The 19,895-nt window shown below is 44.0% G+C and overlaps 2 protein-coding genes across 10 annotated transcripts in view; both read left to right on the forward strand.

Annotated features, from left to right (window-relative positions):
- Positions 1-2,558: 2,558 nt before the first annotated feature.
- On the forward strand, positions 2,559-6,140 carry LOC133499443 (E3 ubiquitin-protein ligase NEURL3). The gene is made up of 4 exons (XM_061817472.1): positions 2,559-2,871; positions 4,012-4,519; positions 5,131-5,253; positions 5,347-6,140. Exons 2-4 carry the CDS (start codon positions 4,024-4,026, stop codon positions 5,511-5,513), a joined length of 786 nt encoding a protein of 261 aa, XP_061673456.1. The 5' UTR covers positions 2,559-2,871; positions 4,012-4,023; the 3' UTR covers positions 5,514-6,140.
- A 2,342-nt stretch (positions 6,141-8,482) lies between these two features.
- The window catches only part of ncor2 (nuclear receptor corepressor 2), a 115,265-nt gene continuing 103,852 nt past the window's right edge, over positions 8,483-19,895 (forward strand). For 4 of the 9 annotated variants that reach the window (XM_061816136.1, XM_061816143.1, XM_061816144.1 and 1 more), the window contains exons 1-2: positions 8,483-9,029; positions 9,721-9,818. The gene's annotated coding sequence lies outside the window, so the exon portion shown is untranslated. Of the gene's footprint in view, positions 9,030-9,395; positions 9,510-9,720; positions 9,819-19,895 lie in introns of those variants that run through there. The other 5 variants (XM_061816141.1, XM_061816139.1, XM_061816142.1 and 2 more) reach the window with 2 other exon arrangements.

The following is a 19,895-nucleotide window of genomic DNA, read 5'->3' on the forward strand; positions in this document are numbered from 1 at the left end:
CAAAATTGTACAACTCCACACGGCTGCAAAGGGCTACCGAGAAATTACCAAGCAGCTTGGTGAAAAAAGGTCCACTGGAAGAAGCTAAAAATGACGATCAATCTCAATCGGAGTAGAGACCCATGCAAGGTATCACCTCGTGGGGTCTCAATTATCCTTATAAAGGTGAGGAATCAGCCCAGGACGACACGACAGGACTTGGTCAATGACCTGAAAAGAGCTGGGACCACCGTTTCCAAGGTGACTGTCAGTAATACACTAAGACGTCACAGTTTGAAATCATGCATGGCACGGAAGATTCTCCTGCTTAAACCAGCACATGTCAAGGCCAGTCTTAAGTTGACCAATGACCATTTGGATGATACAGAGGAGTCATGGGGGAAGGTTTTGTGGTCAGATGAGACCAAAATGGAACTTTTTGGTCATAATTCCACTAACCGTGTTTGGAGGAAGACGAATAATGAGTTCCATCACAAGAACACCATCCCTACTGTGAAGCATGCGGGTGGAAGCATCAGGCTTTGGGGGTGTTTTTCTGCACATGGGACAGGACGACTGCACCGTATTAAGAAGAGGATGACCGCAGCCATGTATTGTGAGATTTTGGGGAACAACCTCTTTCCCTCGGTCAGAATATTGAAGATGTGTCGTGGCTGGGTGTTTCAACATGACAATGACCCGAAGCACACAGCCAGGAAAACCAAGGAATGACTCCGTAGGAAGCATATCAAGTTTCTGGCGTGGCCTAGCCGGTCTCCAGACCTAACCCCAATAGAAAATCTTTTGAGGGAGCTGAAACTCCCTGTTTCTCAGTGACAGCCCAGAAACCTGTCTGATCTAGAGAAGATCTGTGTGGAGGAGTGAGCCAAAATCCCTCCTCCAGTGTGTGCAAACCGGGTGAACAACAACAGGAAACGTCTGACCACTGTAATTGCAAACAAAGGCTACTGTACCAAATACTAACATTGGTTTTCTCAAGTGTTCAAATACTTAATTGCAGCTGTATCACACAAATAAATCGTTAAAAAAATCATACATTGTGAATTCTAGATTTTTCTTTTTAGACGATCTCTCTCACAGTGGACATGCACCTACGATGAACATTTCAGACCCCTCCATGATTTCTAAGTGGGAGAACTTGCAATCTAGCAGGGTGTTCAAATACTTATTTTCTTCACTGTATTTTATTTTGCTACAGTTACCCAGGAGGTCCCTTAAAAAAGCAAAATGCACTCAAAACGCAATATGTACTATACAAGAAATATTACATACGTATGTAAGACAGCACATAAATTTACAACGATAAAGGGAACGTTTGCCTTCCAATAATGATAAAGGCATCTTTTTTGACGACAGTATGAAATTTCGGTACAGATTCTGCAAGAACCATGCAAGTGGCAACACGTGACTTGCTCCTGGGGGCCCCATAAAGTGACACGGTGGGCCAGATCTGTCCCCCAAGCCTTGAGTTTGACACCAGCACTCTTCATTTCTTTCACTCAAAAAGCCACAAAGTGTATTTTCCCCCATCCCGAGGTGCATATTTTTCACAAATCTTTCGATTTCCCGTGACACAACGACATGCACTTCTGTCAAATGTACCTTCGATAGTTATCTTATGAATGTGTGCAAAATTAATTTAAATTACAACTGTATCGCATTGGTGAAAATCTGCATTCTCTTGTTGTTTGTTCACCTTTTATCAAGGAGTGCATAACACGAAATCTACGTTTAATATTGTGTCATAAACCTTGACTGATATGGAAGTGTCAGTGGACAATCAAAACGGGATGAAATAAAACTTGAAAGATAAATTGTGCAGTTGCAACCTGACATTGTTGTTGTGGTAGCTGTAATTTTATTGCTTGAATGGTTTGAAATGTTTTTAAAAAAAAAATTGGGGGATTTTGTAGGCTCTCCTTTATGCAACATAACATTAGGAAGTAAACGGGGGTTAGTAATACACACAGTATAACACAAACTGATGTCCTTAATGTAGTACAAGCTTGAATAATTTCATATTTTGGGAAATTTCTTGCTGGGAATACCCTTTTCTGTGCTCCTCGCATCCCACCCGCCCCTTCGCCCGTGCCAAACTGGAATTTTGCCCTCCAACCCGACCCAACACCTTTGCGATGAGTACATGAAAATAAATAACAAAAAAGAAGGACGGACAAAAATGGCTACACAGTGAAGTCCTGTATACTGTGTCACCAGTCATGTGCCACGTACCGCTGAAAAAAAAAAAATCACCGCCCCCCCCCCCCCCCCTCGGTTTGTGCATATGGATCATAACGCACTACGAAGTCTTTCAGGAATTGCTTCGTTTCCCAGAAACAGTCACGTGGCTGTTGACCCGAGTCTAAATCGAGCAAACAGCAAACGAGTAAATTTCCTACTGCCGTGACATCATCCGCACGACAGCCAATCAGACGGAGGAGGTTTGCCCCGAGCCATGCTTTCATTTTCGAAAGCTTGCGTCCCATCCAACCCCCCCCCCCCACCCCTCCCCTTTTCCGTTTCTGCCCCACGTGATTTTGCTTCGGTTCTATCCTCAACAAACTCTCCATCACCTCTTTCCATACTCATAACTCTTCAATCTTTTATTTCATCCACCATATCAATTAAAAAAAAAAGAGTAGAAACGTGTTATTTAAAATATGACCTGGATTCACATGAATGTAAGCACACAGTATAGATTGGCAGGCTGTGACGAGGGAGGGGGGGGGGCAGAGTAAATTTCCAAAATGCGGTCACCACCCTCAGCCCCTCCCCTGTCATCTCGTTCCTGAATTTAATTGATCGTCTTACCCGACAGAAGCTTATTCTTCAAACTTTTGCGTCCAGATCGGGAAGTTCTTCAGAAGGCTGGTGAGTTTTCATTCCACACACAACTTTACACTTACTATATAACACTTTTTTTTTCAACACATCATTAATAAATGCAGTCAAATCTGATTTTGCATGATCTACAATCTGACACTTGTGTATGTTCTGTTTACAAAATATTTACTTAGCCATTGCATGAACTCCACCCGTAGCTTTGTGCTTCTCTTACGCAGCTCAACACTGTCAATGAAAAACATTTTGTCAGTATGACGGTGTATATTTATGATAATAAACAAATTGCTGAATGAACACATTTCAGACAAAAACAAATATTTGCATAGGAAGCTTTTGTGTAACAATTGTTCAAGTTTATGACGGCACCTGAGACAGTTATGGGTTTCTTATATTGTGCACCATTTTTTGATCATCTTTTTTTTATTATTTGACAAAGTGTTTGATGTTCTTTGATTAAAAAAAAAAAGAGAGCGAGATTGCGCAACTTTGGTTATGACTTCCAGCCAGGATGTGTTGTCGTATTATTTCCTTTATGGTATGGAAGCTGGCGGAAATATGGCTTCCGTTCCATTACAACATTGATTCATAGGAATCAAATTTTTCCCAAGTGAAAACTTTGAGGCGGCACGGCAGCGCAGCTGGTAAAACGTTGGCCTCGCAGTTCTGAGGACCTGGGTTCGATCCCAGCCCCGCATGTGTGGAGGTTGCATGTTCTCCCGGTGCCTGCGTGGGTTTTCTCCGGGCACTCCGATTTCCTCCCACATCCCAAAAACATACAACATTAATTGGACACTCTAAATTGGCCCTAAGTGTGATTGTGAGTATGTGCGGATGTTTGTCTCTATGTGCCCTGCGATTGGCTGGCGACCAGTTCAGGGTGTACCCCGCCTCCTGCCCGTCGACAGCTGGGACAGGCTCCGGCAGTCCCCGCGACCCCTGTGAGGATAAACGGCTAAGAAAATGGATTGATGGAAGGATGGATCCGTGCGTGTGAACATGAGGACGTATGTGTAAATATGTAAAAGAGTGAAGTGTTTACCGTGCAGCCCCTTGTGAGGATAAGCAGGAAAGAAAATGGACAGATGGGATGCAAACTTTGAAGTTGTACAAAAATAAATAAATGCATCATGCGTCGAATCTCATCTGATACAATTTCATTTTGCCCAGGTTGATTCAAAGATGTGCTTAAACTGCGGTTCCCCCTGCCTCGGTCCTCTGGCGTTCCATCCCAACGCCGTGGGAGACCAGATCCAACTGAGTCTAGATAACCGCCTGGCCAATAGGATCAGCCAATTCAAAAACGGCCTGTTGTTCAGCGATCGGAAAGTGAGGGTCCTGGAGCGGGTTCGGCTGCGGGTGGAGAGCGCCGACACCAAATGGGAAGGAGCCCTACGAGTGGGCTTCACCAACGTCCCGCCGGAGTCCCGATCCCTGCCCCTGCCCCAATTCGCCATCCCCGAGCTCACCGAAACCTCCGGTCACTGGGCCGGTCCCCTGCCCGAAGAGTTTTGTCTTCCGGGACGCGTCGTCGAGTTCTGGGTGACGAGGAAAGGCAGCTTGTACGTCACGACGCAGAGAGGCCACCGGTGGAAGCTAGTTAGCGGCGTGTGCGTCGCGAAGCCACTGTGGGCCATGATCGACGTTTACGGACAGACGACCGCCGTTCTCCTCTTGGGTAGGTTTCACGTTTGCCGTGCGGCCTGAAAACAGCCAAACATTTTCTCGAAAGAGGAAACAAAAGCGTATAAAAAAAAATGTAAAAAAAAAAAGGAAAGCCATTTTTTACCCGCAAAATGGATCCATCGGTCGATGCAAACAAATGGGAAAAAATATCTGTATACAGGAAGTCATCGGGTTACTAACGAGTTCCGTTCCTATGCTGGTAATGCAACTCGAATTTCGTTGTAAGTTGGATTTCACCATTAAAGTACGTCATTAATATACGTCAATATAGCTAGCTCTTTAGCGATGTTCATCGACGTCTCGCCTTTCTCCGATCTTTTTATGATCTTGAGTTTCGTTTCTATGGTAATGGATTTTTTTTTTCAGTTGCAGAAGCATTGCGAAAAGACACAGCTTTCTTCTTTTGGGGCATAATGTCTGAAAAGGAGGGCGAAAAATGCAAAAACAATCACGGACGAGCACTATGCACATTAGCTAGACAAAATGGCGGACGGGAGACGGGCGTTGGAAAGTCGAAACGTAGCGCGAGACTGTTTTAACCTGAGGACTCCCTCCGGCTATTTGAATTAGCCGCTAAACTCCGCCATGTCCTTTTCGCTGCAGGTTCCAAAATAAGCGGAAGGTTTTTCACGAGGAGGTCATGCCAGCCGCGGCCCTTCCTTGTTGTCGACACGGACTCGTCGGCGTCCGACAGCGACGACGGCCTCGACCCGCCGCTGATAACGGGTAGGAACTTACTTACACTCGTCTTCGCAGACGTCATCGACGTGGTGGCGCAACGAACTGCGGCGACCTTTTTTTTTTTTCTGTTGATGACAGATGGCGAAGAAGTGATGACGTGCGTGGCGTGCATGACCCGGGAAGCCGCCGTGTCTCAGCCTTGCGGCCACCGCTGTTTGTGCGCCGGGTGCTACTGGCAAGTTTTTCGGCGTTCTGCCACGTGCCCCCTGTGCAGGGAGAGGATGACGGTGCAGGAAGTTCCTTGACGATTTGTTTATGGGCTCTGTTTTTCTGTAAATGTCAAGCACTTGTGATTGAATGTTCTGCCGTATTACTTGAACGTGACCAAAACACACTTAGTTGGGTAAATAATAAAAGTACAGGTCGTGTACATCTCAACAGAAAAGCGCGTTTATTTTGGTACTCATACAATAATAATAATCATTTGTATTGTTTCCTGATTGTTTTTTATATAATGTTTTAATATTTAAAGATGCTGACTTTTTTCACAGCTGCCGCGTTAGCACCACCGAGCTAGCGTTAGCGCCGCCGCGTTAGGATTAGCGCTCCCGCGCTAGCGTGAAACTCTTTTCTGTGTACCGAGGCTTATCACCAGGTGCGTTCTGTAGGCCGGGAATTACGGTATATAAAAATAATCCAAAAACATCACGCAATATTTGATATCTGAGTATGTGAATATGTGAATTAACCTTTTGTTGCTATTGACGTACTTGGACGTGCTGCTTAATGTGATTTGAATCGCTCTACAGTTTTGTTTGCATTGTTCATGAGCTGGTCACCAATGTCTTTTTTTCAATTTAAATCAGTTAATGCAGATTCATGTATTTTTGTATATATGTAATTATGTATGATGTTTGTAAATACAACTATGAAAGCCAAACTAAAAAGGTCTTTGTTTGGGTTCTTTGTCTTTATGATATCAGCAGCAGTTCCCACAAAATGACAGAGCAGAATCTCCTTTGGGTCAACACAATCTGTTCCATTTTTTTCTTTCTTTCAGATTTCAAAACAATTTCTTTCACAGAAAAATAAAAGTAGTGATTGAACCCGATTGGATTTAGTTTATAAGATTAGCATTCTCGTCGTGTGCTCGCGTGCCGACATACAATACAAAACCGGTTCAACGCTTTATTAACTAGCCAATGCATAAATCAAGTTTTCTCGCTCACATCAGATCTCGTGAGAATTTCTTTGGACCCGAACATCTTTTTTTTTTTTTTTTAAATTCCACATTGCAGGATCGTTTGCATTCCGACCTTCAACTCCAAATGTGTTGCTTCACTTTTTTATATGTCCAAAGTATCCGGACAGTCTAAAGTGTACTTTTCACTTTCATTCTGAGAGTTTTGGACCACAACAACAAAGCAAATCATTCACAAGATAAGCGCCGTGCAAAACTGGATAATGAAACGGCTCAAACGACATAATTGCAACTAATCTAGCTCTTATCTTTTTAAGTATCGTTCTCACATCATGCTGAATGTTTGTCCCCGAGAAAGCAAGGTCATTGCAATATGACGAATGAAGAAAAACAAAGAAGCGAACATTTTTGTTGGAAAGCAAACACTTACACCTGTACCCTTGAGCAAGGGATCTCATATTCCTCTCAGGGTTATGGTATAATTTGATGTTTTCCACTCTGGTTGAAATGAATAAATATATGCAGGTACATAGCAACAATGACGGACCATTTTGTCTGTATCAAGGAAGCAAACAAACAAAAAAAAAAACTAGATTTTGTGCACATGATCTTCTTCAAGACTATAGTATTAAAAAAATACAGGAAAAATGTATCATTACAAAATAATCATTGCATCTGTGTTGTGAGCCAAATAAAGTGTTTCATTGTGTTCGAATGTCAGGCAGGAGCACAAATATGCGACACGAGCGCCAAGATTTACAAGTATGCTGCCAACATTGTTCATCCCCGCGGACAAAATCGGTTTGCATGTCGATCCGTGCAAAGAAAACACTACGTCGAAAATTAATTTCGTCGAGGTATTGAGTCTCGAAACAATTGTGAAACGGAAATGAAAAAGAGGGAATCACCTCCTTTGTTCTTCAAGAGTGTTGAAAGGCATTTGTGCAAGAACATTTGATAAATCAGGTGTCAATCAGTGCAGACATGTCAAAACGTTTGTGATGATTAAATTAAACAAAAAGATCTACGTGGGGCAGCACGGTGGATCAGCGAGTAAAGCGTTGGCCACACAGTTCTGAGGTCCCCGGTTCAATCCCAGACCCGCCTGTGTGGACTTTGCACGTGCTCCCCGTGCCTGCATGAGTTTTCTCTGGGCACTCTGGTTTCCTCCCACATCCCCAAAACATGCAACATTAATTGGACACTCTAAATTGCCCCTAAAAGTGTGATTGCGAGTGTGACTGTTGTCTGTCTCCATGACCCCTGTGATTGGCTGGCAACCAGTTCAGGGTGTACCCCTCCTCCTGCCCGTCGACAGCTGGGATAGGCTGCAGCACTCCCCGGGACCCCTGTGAGGATAAGTGACTAAGAAAATGGATGGATGGATGGATGGATGGATCTGTGCGGGTATGCGTGCATGTGAACATGAGGACGTATGTGTAAATATGTAAAAGGGTGAAGTGTTTACCGTGCAGTGAATTATGGGTGTGGGTGTGCGTGTGCGCGCGCGTGAGTGTTTGAGCTCAGTCACGTGATTTTCTGTAAAACGGCTTTAGAGCTGTCTTGCTTTTCTATTATAAACTAGCCTTTATTCTAATCACATGACAGAAGTGGAAATAAATTGAAAACAGGCGGTAGTATTAGATATGTATTTGTTAATTCTTCCAACTACCTAGCGACCACGTCAACTGACCTTAAAACTGACTATAATCTGTTTTTCTTTTTACGTTTTTTTTACCTTTTGCTTTCTATTGTAATGCATTATTTTTAATAAGAAGCAATTAATTATAGTCTACTCTCTAAACCAGTGTTCCTCATCCCTTATTGAGCCCCCCACCCGAAAAAAAAATCTCACATCACAGCGTCAAACAAAAACGTTGCAGAATTTGTGTATTCTTAAATAATGATGATGTCATCTCACTTTGAACACGACTTGACTCAGACAAGTTTGAAATCTGGGCCATTTGAGTGGAGCAGTTATTAAATGTATCTTCTGCCATCTAGTGGATGTTTATTTAACTGTCATAATATGTCTGGCGGAAGAGACAACAGGAAGCGGGAGGGGGGGGGCGGTCTCGATTGCTACCGTCGCCTTCCTCTCTGTCAGTGCTTTATTTTTGAGACACAAACATATTTTATATATTTATTTTAAAATTCGTGGTTTTCTATTAAATCCATTGTAAGTGCCAGGGAGCAAATGCAGGAAAAGTCCAAAGTCCGTCATAGCCGAGGGTGGCGACATTAAGGCGTGACTTTTAAGACGTCCGCTCGAGGTCGCTGCTGTCCCTGCGCGCTCCGCCACGAAGGCCATCATCCAAAGTGATGTGGATTTTCCAGCTCATTGAAATTTCCCATCTGCTCCTCAGCGGGCAACCCCCACTCGGTATCCGGGTCACACTCCCCACTAAACGGAACTGAGACGTGGGAAGTGAGCTGGAAGAGGAGGCCCACATGGGCGCCCACAGCTGATTCCTTTCGTCTGAGCGACTCGAATCGTTTGTTATGTCAGATTCTCGAGTCCCTTCGCGACCTCAAAAGGCGGACAAAATGCATGCAAAATGTAAATCGCAACCCGGTGAGCCGCAAAAGCGTCCCGGCTGCCATACAGTTGCCACCACAGGTATTTATAAATGGTGTCTTATTCTTATGCAACTCAATAGCATGACACAAACATTGAAATTTAAAGATATACAACGCTCATCAGGGATGCTGATTGAAATCAGTTTGTTGCTGATGACTAGATTTTGATACAGTAACTTGTATTTGTATGTATGTAAATAATTGTGAGGTGTATGTGCAGTCTTGATAGATTCATAAAAAAAGATGCTAATATAGTTTCTCGTTTATTCCACACTACGGTGCCACACGTTTGATAGTGTTTAGGCCATCACAGGACGCCCTGCGCTCCACAACTCATTTTTTTTCCCAAGTAAAATAATGCCATAGATCCCACTGATTATGAAATGACACAATGTTTTGACACAAAGCGGGAAGGCCACGAAGGTCAGGCATTTGTCTTGGGCCATATCGTGAAGGCACCGTGGAAAGATTATCGACTCCGCGTGATCCTGATGATTACTTCGTTTGTGAACCACTCAATGTAAAGGACTGCGTGCCTTGGAAATATTGTTCTCGAATTAAATGTTTTTGTAGTTGCAAACGGGATGCATCTTTGTTAGCTTCTTGCTAGTTAACTTAACATGCTCGTTTATGTTCCTCAATACTATAGGTTTAACTTTTGTATGTTGCATGCTGAAGCTAAGTTAACATAGCTGAAAGTGATGTAGTGTTGGATTTTATGTTTTTTAAAGGAAACGGTGGGTTCTTTGTCGCTGTCAGAACTACTCTTCTCTGCTACGTGCTAGCGGCTACATGCTATCATCTCCTCCCCCGTTAGCAATGCTGGACTGTGAGTACTGAATGACATACGTGTGCGTGCTTTCTCGTTTTTATGATCAGGTTTGACCTATTACAGTTTCTACTATTTACAAATGTGTTCATCTTGAATGGTGATTAATTTTATGTCCAATTTATAAAAGCAAATCAATTTCAAACTTCAGGGGAATTGTTCAAAAAGTACCAAAATATGGTTGAGGAAGTCTTACTGTTTGTTAATTTGATTTCCATTAAGATTTTTATTTTTTTTTCAAGAGAAGGAAGAAACCATTTTTTTTCAATTTATAAGAGATAATAACCTCAATTTTGGTTCACAATTTAAAAATAAAGTACCTGCATGAAGGGCAAAGTTTATAAAACAGTGGTGAGGCCGGCCATGATGTACGGATTAGAGATGGTGGCACTGAAGAGACAACAGGAAGCAGAACTTGAGGTAACAGAAATGAAGATATTGAGGTTCACGCTCGGAGTGAGTAGGATAGATAGGATTAGAAATGAGCTCATTAGAGGGACAGCTGAAACTGGATGTTTTGGAGACAAGGTTTCGAGAGAGCAGACTTTGATGGTTTGGACATGTCCACAGGCGAGAGAGTGAGTATATTGGGAGAAGGGTGCTGAGGATGGATCTGCCAGGCAAAAGCGCGAGAGGAAGACGAAAGAAAAGGTTGATGGATGTTGTGAGGGAGGACATGAAGACTGTGGGTGTTAGAGAGGAAGATGCACGAGATAGGCTTGGATGGAAAAAGATGACACGCTGACAAGCCGAAAGGAAAAGAAGAAGACCTGTAAAGGATTTTTCTTTTAAAGTGTTGTTGTTGTAGTCCTTATTCCAGGCCCAAGATTTAATCGAAACATGAGCAGATGGAATGATATGGATCACTCAGGGCCAAGCTGTTTTGCATATTTAAATATAGGAAGATGAGCGATTGGTTCAGAGTGACTGTCATTTACATCAAACATCAGGCGGAAAAGACCAACTTGAGAAGTTTGGAAAAGGATATTTTAACAAAATGATCATGCAAACCCTGATGAAAGGACATCAAAGATGTGCAAAACCTGAAACTGATGATGAAAGGAGTGCTTTCAAACATGGCAACTTAGTCACTCGCTGCGTGGCCAACAGGAGTCACCGGAAAGCATTTGCGTCTCTCCTACCCCAATGTTGTTGTTGTGTTGCTGTGTTTGCTAATGTGACTTGTCTCAGCCTCTAGCTAGCTTGCCCTCCTTCCGCCTTCGAAAATATTGGAACAATGCATCCATCGATTTTTTTTTTTTTGAGCTGCTTATCCTCACAAGGGGCATGGGAGCGCTGGAGCCAATCCTAGCTGTCATCAGGGAGGTGGCGGGATTTAAACCCCGGTCCTCAAAACTGAGGCCAACTTAATATGCCGCCATATTACAACGATTACCCCAATATTTTGGATTTTTTGGAATCCAAGCGGTTTTGAAGGCTTTCGTGAAGTTTTGGACTGTTCCATTTTGTCTGTTTTCCCCTGTGCGAGCTGTTGGAACCTCAGGAGGATTTTTTTGAAGCCAGCATGCAGACTGTCATCGTGGGTGTCGGATGACTGCTGCGTTTTTGTTAGTGCTTTTCCCATCGCTACTTACGTGATGTGCCCTGTTAACGGGCGTGATTTTTTTTCAATACAAATTAAACTGTTGGACTGCTTTGAGTTTTTAGATTCAATGATTTAAGCCCTCAATATTCAAGTAGATTTAGATGATTTTCATTGATTATATATACCACTCTCCAAAACGGTCTTTTTGTGTCCTGCCATTGGCAGGCGGCCGTCCAGGGTGTGCACCCGTTGTCACGACTTAAAGGGGAATTCCAGTGCTTTGCATGAACAATGTATCCAATAGGTCATGGAATATGTACTCTATTTTAAATCCTCTCTCATTTAATGGCGTCTTGAGAAGATTATTATCGACAATTATGAATTTTCAGGGGCGCTGCGTCATTCCCGTCCGAAGAACCATCCGCGGCTGCCGGCCCAGAGCTCCGGGGGCCTTTGTTTACGCACTTACGTCCCGCGTGTAGCCCTCCAGGTAGTCAGACTCTGCATCATTCCGTTCAACATTAATTACAGCCGCAGGTTCAAATCTGTATGGAAGTATTCCTCCGTCTTCCCGATCAACTGATACTGCTATTTCTTCATCAGATGAGGATAAATCCGAGAACTCAGCACTGGGCATAATGTAATCAAGCCTTTGGTGCGGCACTTTCAAGTCACGTCCGCGGACGTAAGTCATGTGACTCGCGAAAATGGCAGCGGCCCTGAAAATTCGTAATTGTCGATTAAAAATCTTCTCAAAACGCTATTAAATGAGAGAGGATTTAACATCACATTGTCAAAATAGAGTACATATTACATGATCTATTGGATACATTGTTCATGCGAGGCACTGGAATTCCTCTTTAAGTCGTGACAACGGCAGGCAGAAGGGTTGGCCATTAGATTCTGAATTGTGCTTATTTCATTCAACACTGAATCAGATTAAAATAATTGTCAGCATCTGACAACAGGCGCGTGTTTGCCGGCATTAACAGTTTCACAATGTGCTTTTTCCCCACTCTCAAATCAAAGCTGTTGAAATGGGGAAGGGCTACATTTCATTACGCCTGAAAAGTGCACAAAGCAAAGAAAAAAACATTGTTGTATTACAATATTAATGGTGGTTAAAAAAGGCTTTGCAGGGCGGCAGCATGTAATTTTCATCATAATTGTAGATGAGGAGAGAAAAAAAATTACTAAACAGAATGTCACGTTGGGATTGAGGGGGTGGAAATGCTTCAGGCATCTGCGCTGTTATGTGACGCATTTTGTCCTTTGTGTTTTCTGCTTTTACCAATCCACACTGGACAGAACCGTTTTGAATGACTAAATATACACGTCCAACTTCATCTGTGTTTTCCATCACGGAAACAAACCTCACAGAAGTAATGTTGAGGCCGCCGCTGGATGCGAAGCAGCAGCAGCAGCTGCTGCTTAAGGCCGCCGGAATGCGAGCGAATGCACCGCAGGGATGCGTTTGACCGGCTGCATTCTCACAATTCAGATGGATTCCAGTACATTTCCATGCAGCTATTGGAAACTGAAATGACATCTATTGTTCACCCTTTCCTCTTACATTGTGCAGTAAATCATGCTGTCTGTGTAGCTCGACGCGCATACTCCATATCGTCGCTGAAACATCATTGAATTTGAGAAGTCATTATCGTATGTTGAGAAATCCAATCCAATGGACGAATGTGTCCAACAAACACTCTGCTGATCTTAAAGTGTCACTGTCATTTAATGCATGATTTTTAGTAAGTTATTTATGAAAAAACTGCAGCCGGTATGGTCCCATGCCTTTTTTCACCACAAAACATGATTTTGACGTATATGGCTTTTTGTAACTCCTGCCATGAAAATCCTCTCATTTGTTTTCGAGAAGAATCAGGAAGTCATGTACGGGGCAGGAACACCCTCAGGCGGACTCGTTTCTTTCTATTAGTTTTACTTGCGGGAAGGTAGGTCGTTGTTCCTTCCTGTTAGCTAAAATGCGGGTTTGCTGCATTGCTGGATATTACTCGAACACTCGGGAAGATGGATTTACCCTTCATAAGTTTCCAAGAGACCCGGTTCGTCGTGAAAAATGGATTGCACAGGTGCAACAGACGTAATCTTTGTGGGTTCCAAATGACAGGTAGGTGTGTACACCACTACTAAAAAAAAAAAAAAACACAATAGTTGGGGGCGGGGGGGGGTAATCCTTAAGTCAGCGGTGCTAAATGTGTGAATATGCGCATCTGAAGGCTTCCGTGCAGCAGCTGGTGAAGGACGCCCTCCGTGGCCATGTCAGCCGGGGTGGCTCATCGCCGCCGCGAAAGTGGATTGGACTGGGAGGCGGTCTGGCCGTGATCCGCATATCATCTAAATATGGCTCGAAACAATAGAGTAATATTGCCCCGGTAACTTCACTCGGTGTGAGATGTTCTCTTCGAAAAGAGCTTCCGTGTCAGAAGGGGCGTGTCTCGCGCACTAGGGTTCACGGCGTGTCTTCAATGGCGAACGTCCCAGTGTTACGTCATGGACAGGGGATGCAACCAATATGGCGACCAATTGGATGTTGAATGACACTTCCGCAACTTTGCGCATGGATGACGCGCTCTCTGTTTATATTTACTTTTTCATATAGACATTGAAGTGAATAATGTTATATGTATTTTTCATTACAATATCTATTTTAGAATGTTTACGACACTTGACATTTAAGTTTCCACGCAAAGGGAACATTTATTTGGAAGTATATGATACTTCAGCAGCAGAGGCGGTCGAGTAATACAAACGAGCAGAGTAAATACTGTAGTTGACATGAAGGCATGAAGGTGCCGAAAGTTGCACGGCTGTGCGGAGTTTTATTGGAGACGTTTCAGCAGCCCAATGCAAAAATCAAGTGAGTCTTGTGAGGCCATCTTGTAAAAATGTTGATTCTTCAAAGGTGTCAAGTAGACTTGGCAGCTTGGCTGGCACGCTTTCAAAGTGGAGCATTTGCTGCCTCTAAATGCAAAATCTGGCAGAAAGGTGATACATGAACTTTTGACTTTTTTTTTTTTTTCTTTTCTGAGAAAACCCACAGCACTATTAGTGCACAAGCCAGTGTAAACCATAGGCCGGTCCCAAGGCCAGATATTGCGATTGGGACAGGAAACTTGAGATACAAGTGGTGCGAGACTTTGGTAAAAGGATGGAAATGGGTGGAGAAATACTTTCTCCAGGAGAAGTCGGGAACAGTGTACTGTCATTGCCAGATTACTAGTAACCTTTATTGGTCCGTGACTGTTTTCGCAATGTCTTTGTCCCAAAAGTATTCTCTGTCAATGTCTTGTCATCCTAGAGCAGCTCAAACTACCGGAAATAGATTCCTTGAGTGATTTTGACATACTTTGCAAAATAAAGATAGTTTTGATTCTGAATGGTTTGTTTGTTTCTATGTGCCCAGCTATTGTCTGGCAAGCAGTTCACGGTATACCCCACCTCCTGTCGACAGTTAGCTGGGATTGGCTCCCATGATCCTCATGAGGATAACTGGCTCAGAAAATATTTCTTTTGCCATATCGTCTAGCCATAATAGAAAGTCACTGAAGTGCCCGTTCTGAATTGTGCCGTAGGTGTGACAGAGGACTTTAGCGAAGAGGTGGACTACATCAGGGATTATTCTTGAGCCCCTTCATGTTCACAATAGTGATTGATAGGCTGACACAAGATCTTAGCCTGGAATCCCCATAAGCCATGTTTGCAGACGACATTGTGATTCCCAGGTGGACGAACAGTGAGAAATGTTGAGGTATCCACTGGAGAGGAATGAAGATTAGCTGAAGTAAAACAGAATCATTATGCTTTAATGAGAGGAGTGGAGGGGGAAGAGTGAGGCTATGGGGAGAAGAGATGACAAGAGTTGATTAATTCAAATACTTGGAGTCAACAATCGACAGCAATGGTGAGTGTGGGAAAGAAGTGAAGAAACGGGTCCAATTAGGTTGGAACAGCTAGCGGAAGGTGTCTGGTGTGTTATGTGACAGAAGAGTCTCTGCTAGGATGAAGGGTAAAATTGATAAGACATTGATGAGGAGAGAGCTGGCAAGACGAAGAACTGCAAAAAGGCCAATATATGAACTCAGGCCTCCACATGTAAATTTTGGCACAAAGTTGAAATGTGATACCTGCCAGCCACAACGAGAGCTTCCGTTACTCATTTGTAGCAGTACTTAATTTACTGAACACAAAGCTGTTGGCCTTCGACTGCGAACACAGAACCCAACAGCAATGCCAAGAGGACACTTTCTTAATTTTAAAGGTGGAGTCTCAAAAGCTAAACATAGTTTTCCATTCCTGTAGTAGGGAACTTGGTGTTGACATCTATCGATGAACTGATTTCCGATTTTACCCCCCAGCCCCAACCCCTGCGTCAACTACTTGATTGAGAAACTGTTTGCCTCACCCCATCCCCTCATTGCCTAAAATTGAGCTGGCACCACATGCCGCCTACAACACTCGATATAATCTCCACACCCCTGCAACTCCACCCCTCAGTCAAACAGTAGATCAAAAACCCTGTCTGACTTTATCCCGCAAATTCTCTTTGCGTTTGGAGGCAGCATCCTGTGTACTGTGTGTACCATCAGTACTCCACGTGGACATATAAAACTTAACCCAGCCACCGCCACCACGGCAGCAACTTCATTGAGCATACTGATAAGCGCAGTTCATTGGAACCCCAGTGCCCTAAGCGAATCTGTGCAACCATCAAATCTCACTGCGGATCTACTTACTGTTTGGCTTTGACATGAGGCACTGGGGCAGAAATGTGATTGCCCGGCGGGCCGTTTCTGAGCTCTGTGTTTGAGCAGGCCGGTTCATAATCCTGTACTGTAAGAAACTTGTTGCTGCTTATTTGTATGCTGCTTTGTTTGATGGAAAAAGTACGCCTAGACTGAGACATTTTACAAAAGCAGAAATGCCTCATTCTCCAGAGGCATTGTCATTCATATGGTGTTCCATTTCTATGAGTTTTCAGCGTTTTGAGCGTGCTGATAATACTTAGTGTGTACTCAAAGGACGGTATGCACGTCATTTGAAAAATTGGCTGTGTGCACCAAATAAAAACGAGTTCATTTTGTCTATAGTTAACAGATTTGATGGCAAAAAGGTGTGTCCAGTTTTCATTTGGTGTGCAGTTTTGAGAAACCAGTTAACAGTTAGTTGTGAAAAATTGAAAGACTCTCTCTTACTGCTGCCTTCCAACAACTTCTGTCGGCAAACTCTGCTGGCATTGTTTTGTGGAGGTCACAATTTGTGCCTGCTAAGTCTAGACGGCATGTTCTGGCGCACAGGTAAATCTCAGCCAAAGCATCTGGTAGTCATTTGTAGCTGCTGGCTTAGCTCAAGAATTTTGGCAAACACCAATGTCACCAGCATGTCATTTCTGCTAACAAGCCACTGTGGTCACAACTACCTGCAGGTTGGGATTTTTGACATTTATGGAGGCGCAGATCATGGTCCACTTTGACTCACACCCCCCCCCCCCCCCAGGAAGAAGAGCAAAGTTCTTTCGGAGGTGGAAGATGAAACTGCTCATGACAGTGGATTCTGCCAGCTATTTGCAGAAGACCCGCACAATATGTTTGGGCCTGCCAGGTCAGACCGGCATCTTCACTCACCATCAGAGCCGACTCAACACCAGGTGGTGATTAGTTGACAGCTCTGCCCCTCTCTTCACCCACGTCAAGGACATGCGGCCGCAAGTCCGATGGCACGACCACATAGCCGATCATCAAACTGTCACCTAGGATGTCCTGGTGCCAGGTCTTACGCTTGAACATGCCGTTTATGGACAATCCGTGATGAGCGCAGAAGTTCAGTAACAGAACACCTCTCTGGTTCTGATCAGGGTGGGGTGTGTTCTTCCCAATTATGCCCTTCCTTCTCAGTGTAATTCCCCATGTGAGCATTGAAGTCCCCCAGTAGAACGATGGAGTCCTCAACTGGAGCAGTCTCCAGGAATCCCTAGAAGGGCTCTAAAAAGGGTCGATACTGTGAATTGTTGTGATGCGTTGGCACAGACCACAGTGAGGACCCGTCCCCCTACCCGATGGTGGAGGGAGGCTACCCTCTTGTCCACCGGGGTGAATCCCCCAATGTACAGGTGCGGAGCCGAGGGGGCAATAACTATACACACACCTGCTCGGTTCTCACTGTGGGGAACTCCAGAGTTGAAGAGAGTCCAACTCGTCTCAAGAAGACTTGTATCAGAGCCCAAGCCATGTGTGGAGGTGAGCCTGACTAGATCTAGTTGGAACTTCTTCAGCTTGTGCTCCTTCCCTGCCAGAGTGGTGACATTCCACATCCCCAGAGCCAACTTCTGAAGCCGGGGATCGGATTCCTGCCTTTGGCCGCTGCCCAGCTCACGCTGCACCCGAGCCTTATGCCCCCTCCCACAGGTGGTGAGCCCCTGGAAAGGGGCCCCCACGTTACCCTTTCGGGCTTTTCCCAGCCGAGCCCCATGATATCCCAGTCAGAAGCACACTTGAATGTGAAGCCCCAGTCACAAATAACCCTGTTACATAATTTCTGGCATGACCAACAAAAGCCGAAATAGCAGTAGAATTATTTTCAAAGTTGTATTACACAATGTAGAGAGGAGAGCTCATGAAAGGGTACTTTATATCATTAATACTGGCTAATATGCTGTATCTGTAATTTGACACACAAAAACCTTTCAGTCTTTCAGGCAGAGCTGTTGTTGCCATCAATTAAGGACAAATGTTATTTTTGCTCTTCTCGCCTTGGACTACAACCCAAAGTGGGTCACATTTTAAACCACTAGCTTAGTGACATGAGTGAATATAAAGTTGTTGTTTTTTTTGGGGGGGGGGGGGGTCTCTGCAAGAAGGGGTAGGGCTATACATTAAAAACAGAGAGAGGATCTAGCATTTCCACACACCTTCCTCTGCCACCCCCACTTGCACGGCGTCCCCACCCCCTGACCAAATTCACGTACATGTTGAAAGACGAACGTGCAACAAATGGAAGCAGGAGGCGGCTGAGGGTTCCGCTTGAAGGGTGTATTGTGTGGTGAGCGCCTCCACCCCCCCACCTCACTCACATGGGGGCCAATCATCTGAAGGGAGCGGTGGGCCAGGGTGGGGGGCATTATTTATTGGCCTACTTGGAGGCCCCGCCGCCCCGTCACACCCGTTGCTCTCGTCCTGAGCAGCCCCCACCAACCACTTCCTCCCTCCCTTCTTCTCAACATTCCCTCCAGGATTTGCTGGAAACGTGGGGCCATTAGATTCCGCTTAACAGTATGTGAAGGTGCATTAAGGATAAAATACACTAGCTCAGTCTTCGATGGTCACTTGGTTTTTTGCTTAGCAGTTCAAAATGAGTCTGTGACCTGGTTGGAGTTTGACATCAATGCGGTTAACCAATTAACTGCAATAAGCAATAAACAGCATGCAAGGCTTGCACAAAAAAAAACAGGTTGATTTGAAATCAAATTCAGATACTGTACCCACTCATCACTTTCTCCAAAACAAGCTTCTTCTTTGCTTTAACTTCCACGGGTGACATTGTGTTAAAAAAAAAAAGCACGTGCCGAAGCTCACCACCTCTGGTCGGCATGCGTCATAGCCTGGGGGTCTAAAGCGGCTTGCCACATACTTTTTATCAAGTGCGTTGACTTCGTGTTTCTTGCTAAAAATTTGTTCCAAAAATGTAAACCGAGGGTCACTAGCCTTTTTGAGGCTGAGGGCTACTTTGTGAGCCCCAACTGTAAGAAGGGCTACCAGACCAGTTTGTGGCAAATTTAAAAAATCACAAAACTCCTTATACTTTACAAATATATACCATAATTTCCGGCGTATAAGCCGCGACTTTTTTCACATGCTTTCAACCCTGCGGCTTATGCGGTGATGCGGCTAATTTGTGCATTTTTTTTCTAATGGCCGCGAGGTGCAGTCGAGCGGAAAAGGTAAGAGTGAGACCGGTGGAATATATTTCCCGAGGGAGTGACATTAACCGGTATTTTTTTTTTTGTTTGTTTTTAACGCCCCTTTTAGTGCTGAGATAGCGTTAGCACCGCGCTAGCGTGTTGCTGGTGTGTTTGTGGCATGTCTCAGTGCTTTAGTTTCTATTTATTTATTTTTAGACCAGTCCTGTTAGTGCTGTGCTACCGTGTTGCTACTGTGTGGCTGCCGGGGCATTTTTTTTTTTTTTTTTTTTTAACCAGGTCAGTTCTTGCTACTGTGTTGTTGCTATGTTAAGCTAAGCTAAGGTATTAAAACTTTGAAAAGTCTTTCTGTGTACCATATTTCTTTGTAAATATCTTGTGTTTCAATGTGGGCACTTGCGACTTTTACACAGGTCCGGCTATTGTATGTACCAAATAGTATTTCCTTTACAAGTGTACTGGGTGATGCTTATAATCAGGTGCACTCTGTAGGCCGGAAATTCCAGTAAATTACATATATATATATATATTTTTTAAATAAGTAATAAAAATTCAAAACACAAATAATGCTAACAATTTGTGACCTGGGCTA

The sequence above is a fragment of the Syngnathoides biaculeatus genome, chromosome 4 (assembly GCF_019802595.1).
Source record: "Syngnathoides biaculeatus isolate LvHL_M chromosome 4, ASM1980259v1, whole genome shotgun sequence".
Taxonomy (NCBI): Eukaryota; Metazoa; Chordata; class Actinopteri; order Syngnathiformes; family Syngnathidae; genus Syngnathoides; species Syngnathoides biaculeatus.

Excerpts from the sequence above, each read along its gene's own strand:
- LOC133499443 (XM_061817472.1), top strand. The coding sequence starts at position 4,024 with ATGTGCTTAAACTGCGGTTCCCCCTGCCTCGGTCCTCTGGCGTTCCAT. Across the intron at positions 4,520-5,130 it reads GACCGCCGTTCTCCTCTTGG|GTTCCAAAATAAGCGGAAGG; the intron begins GTAGGTTTCACG and ends TTTTCGCTGCAG. Across the intron at positions 5,254-5,346 it reads CGACCCGCCGCTGATAACGG|ATGGCGAAGAAGTGATGACG; the intron begins GTAGGAACTTAC and ends TGTTGATGACAG.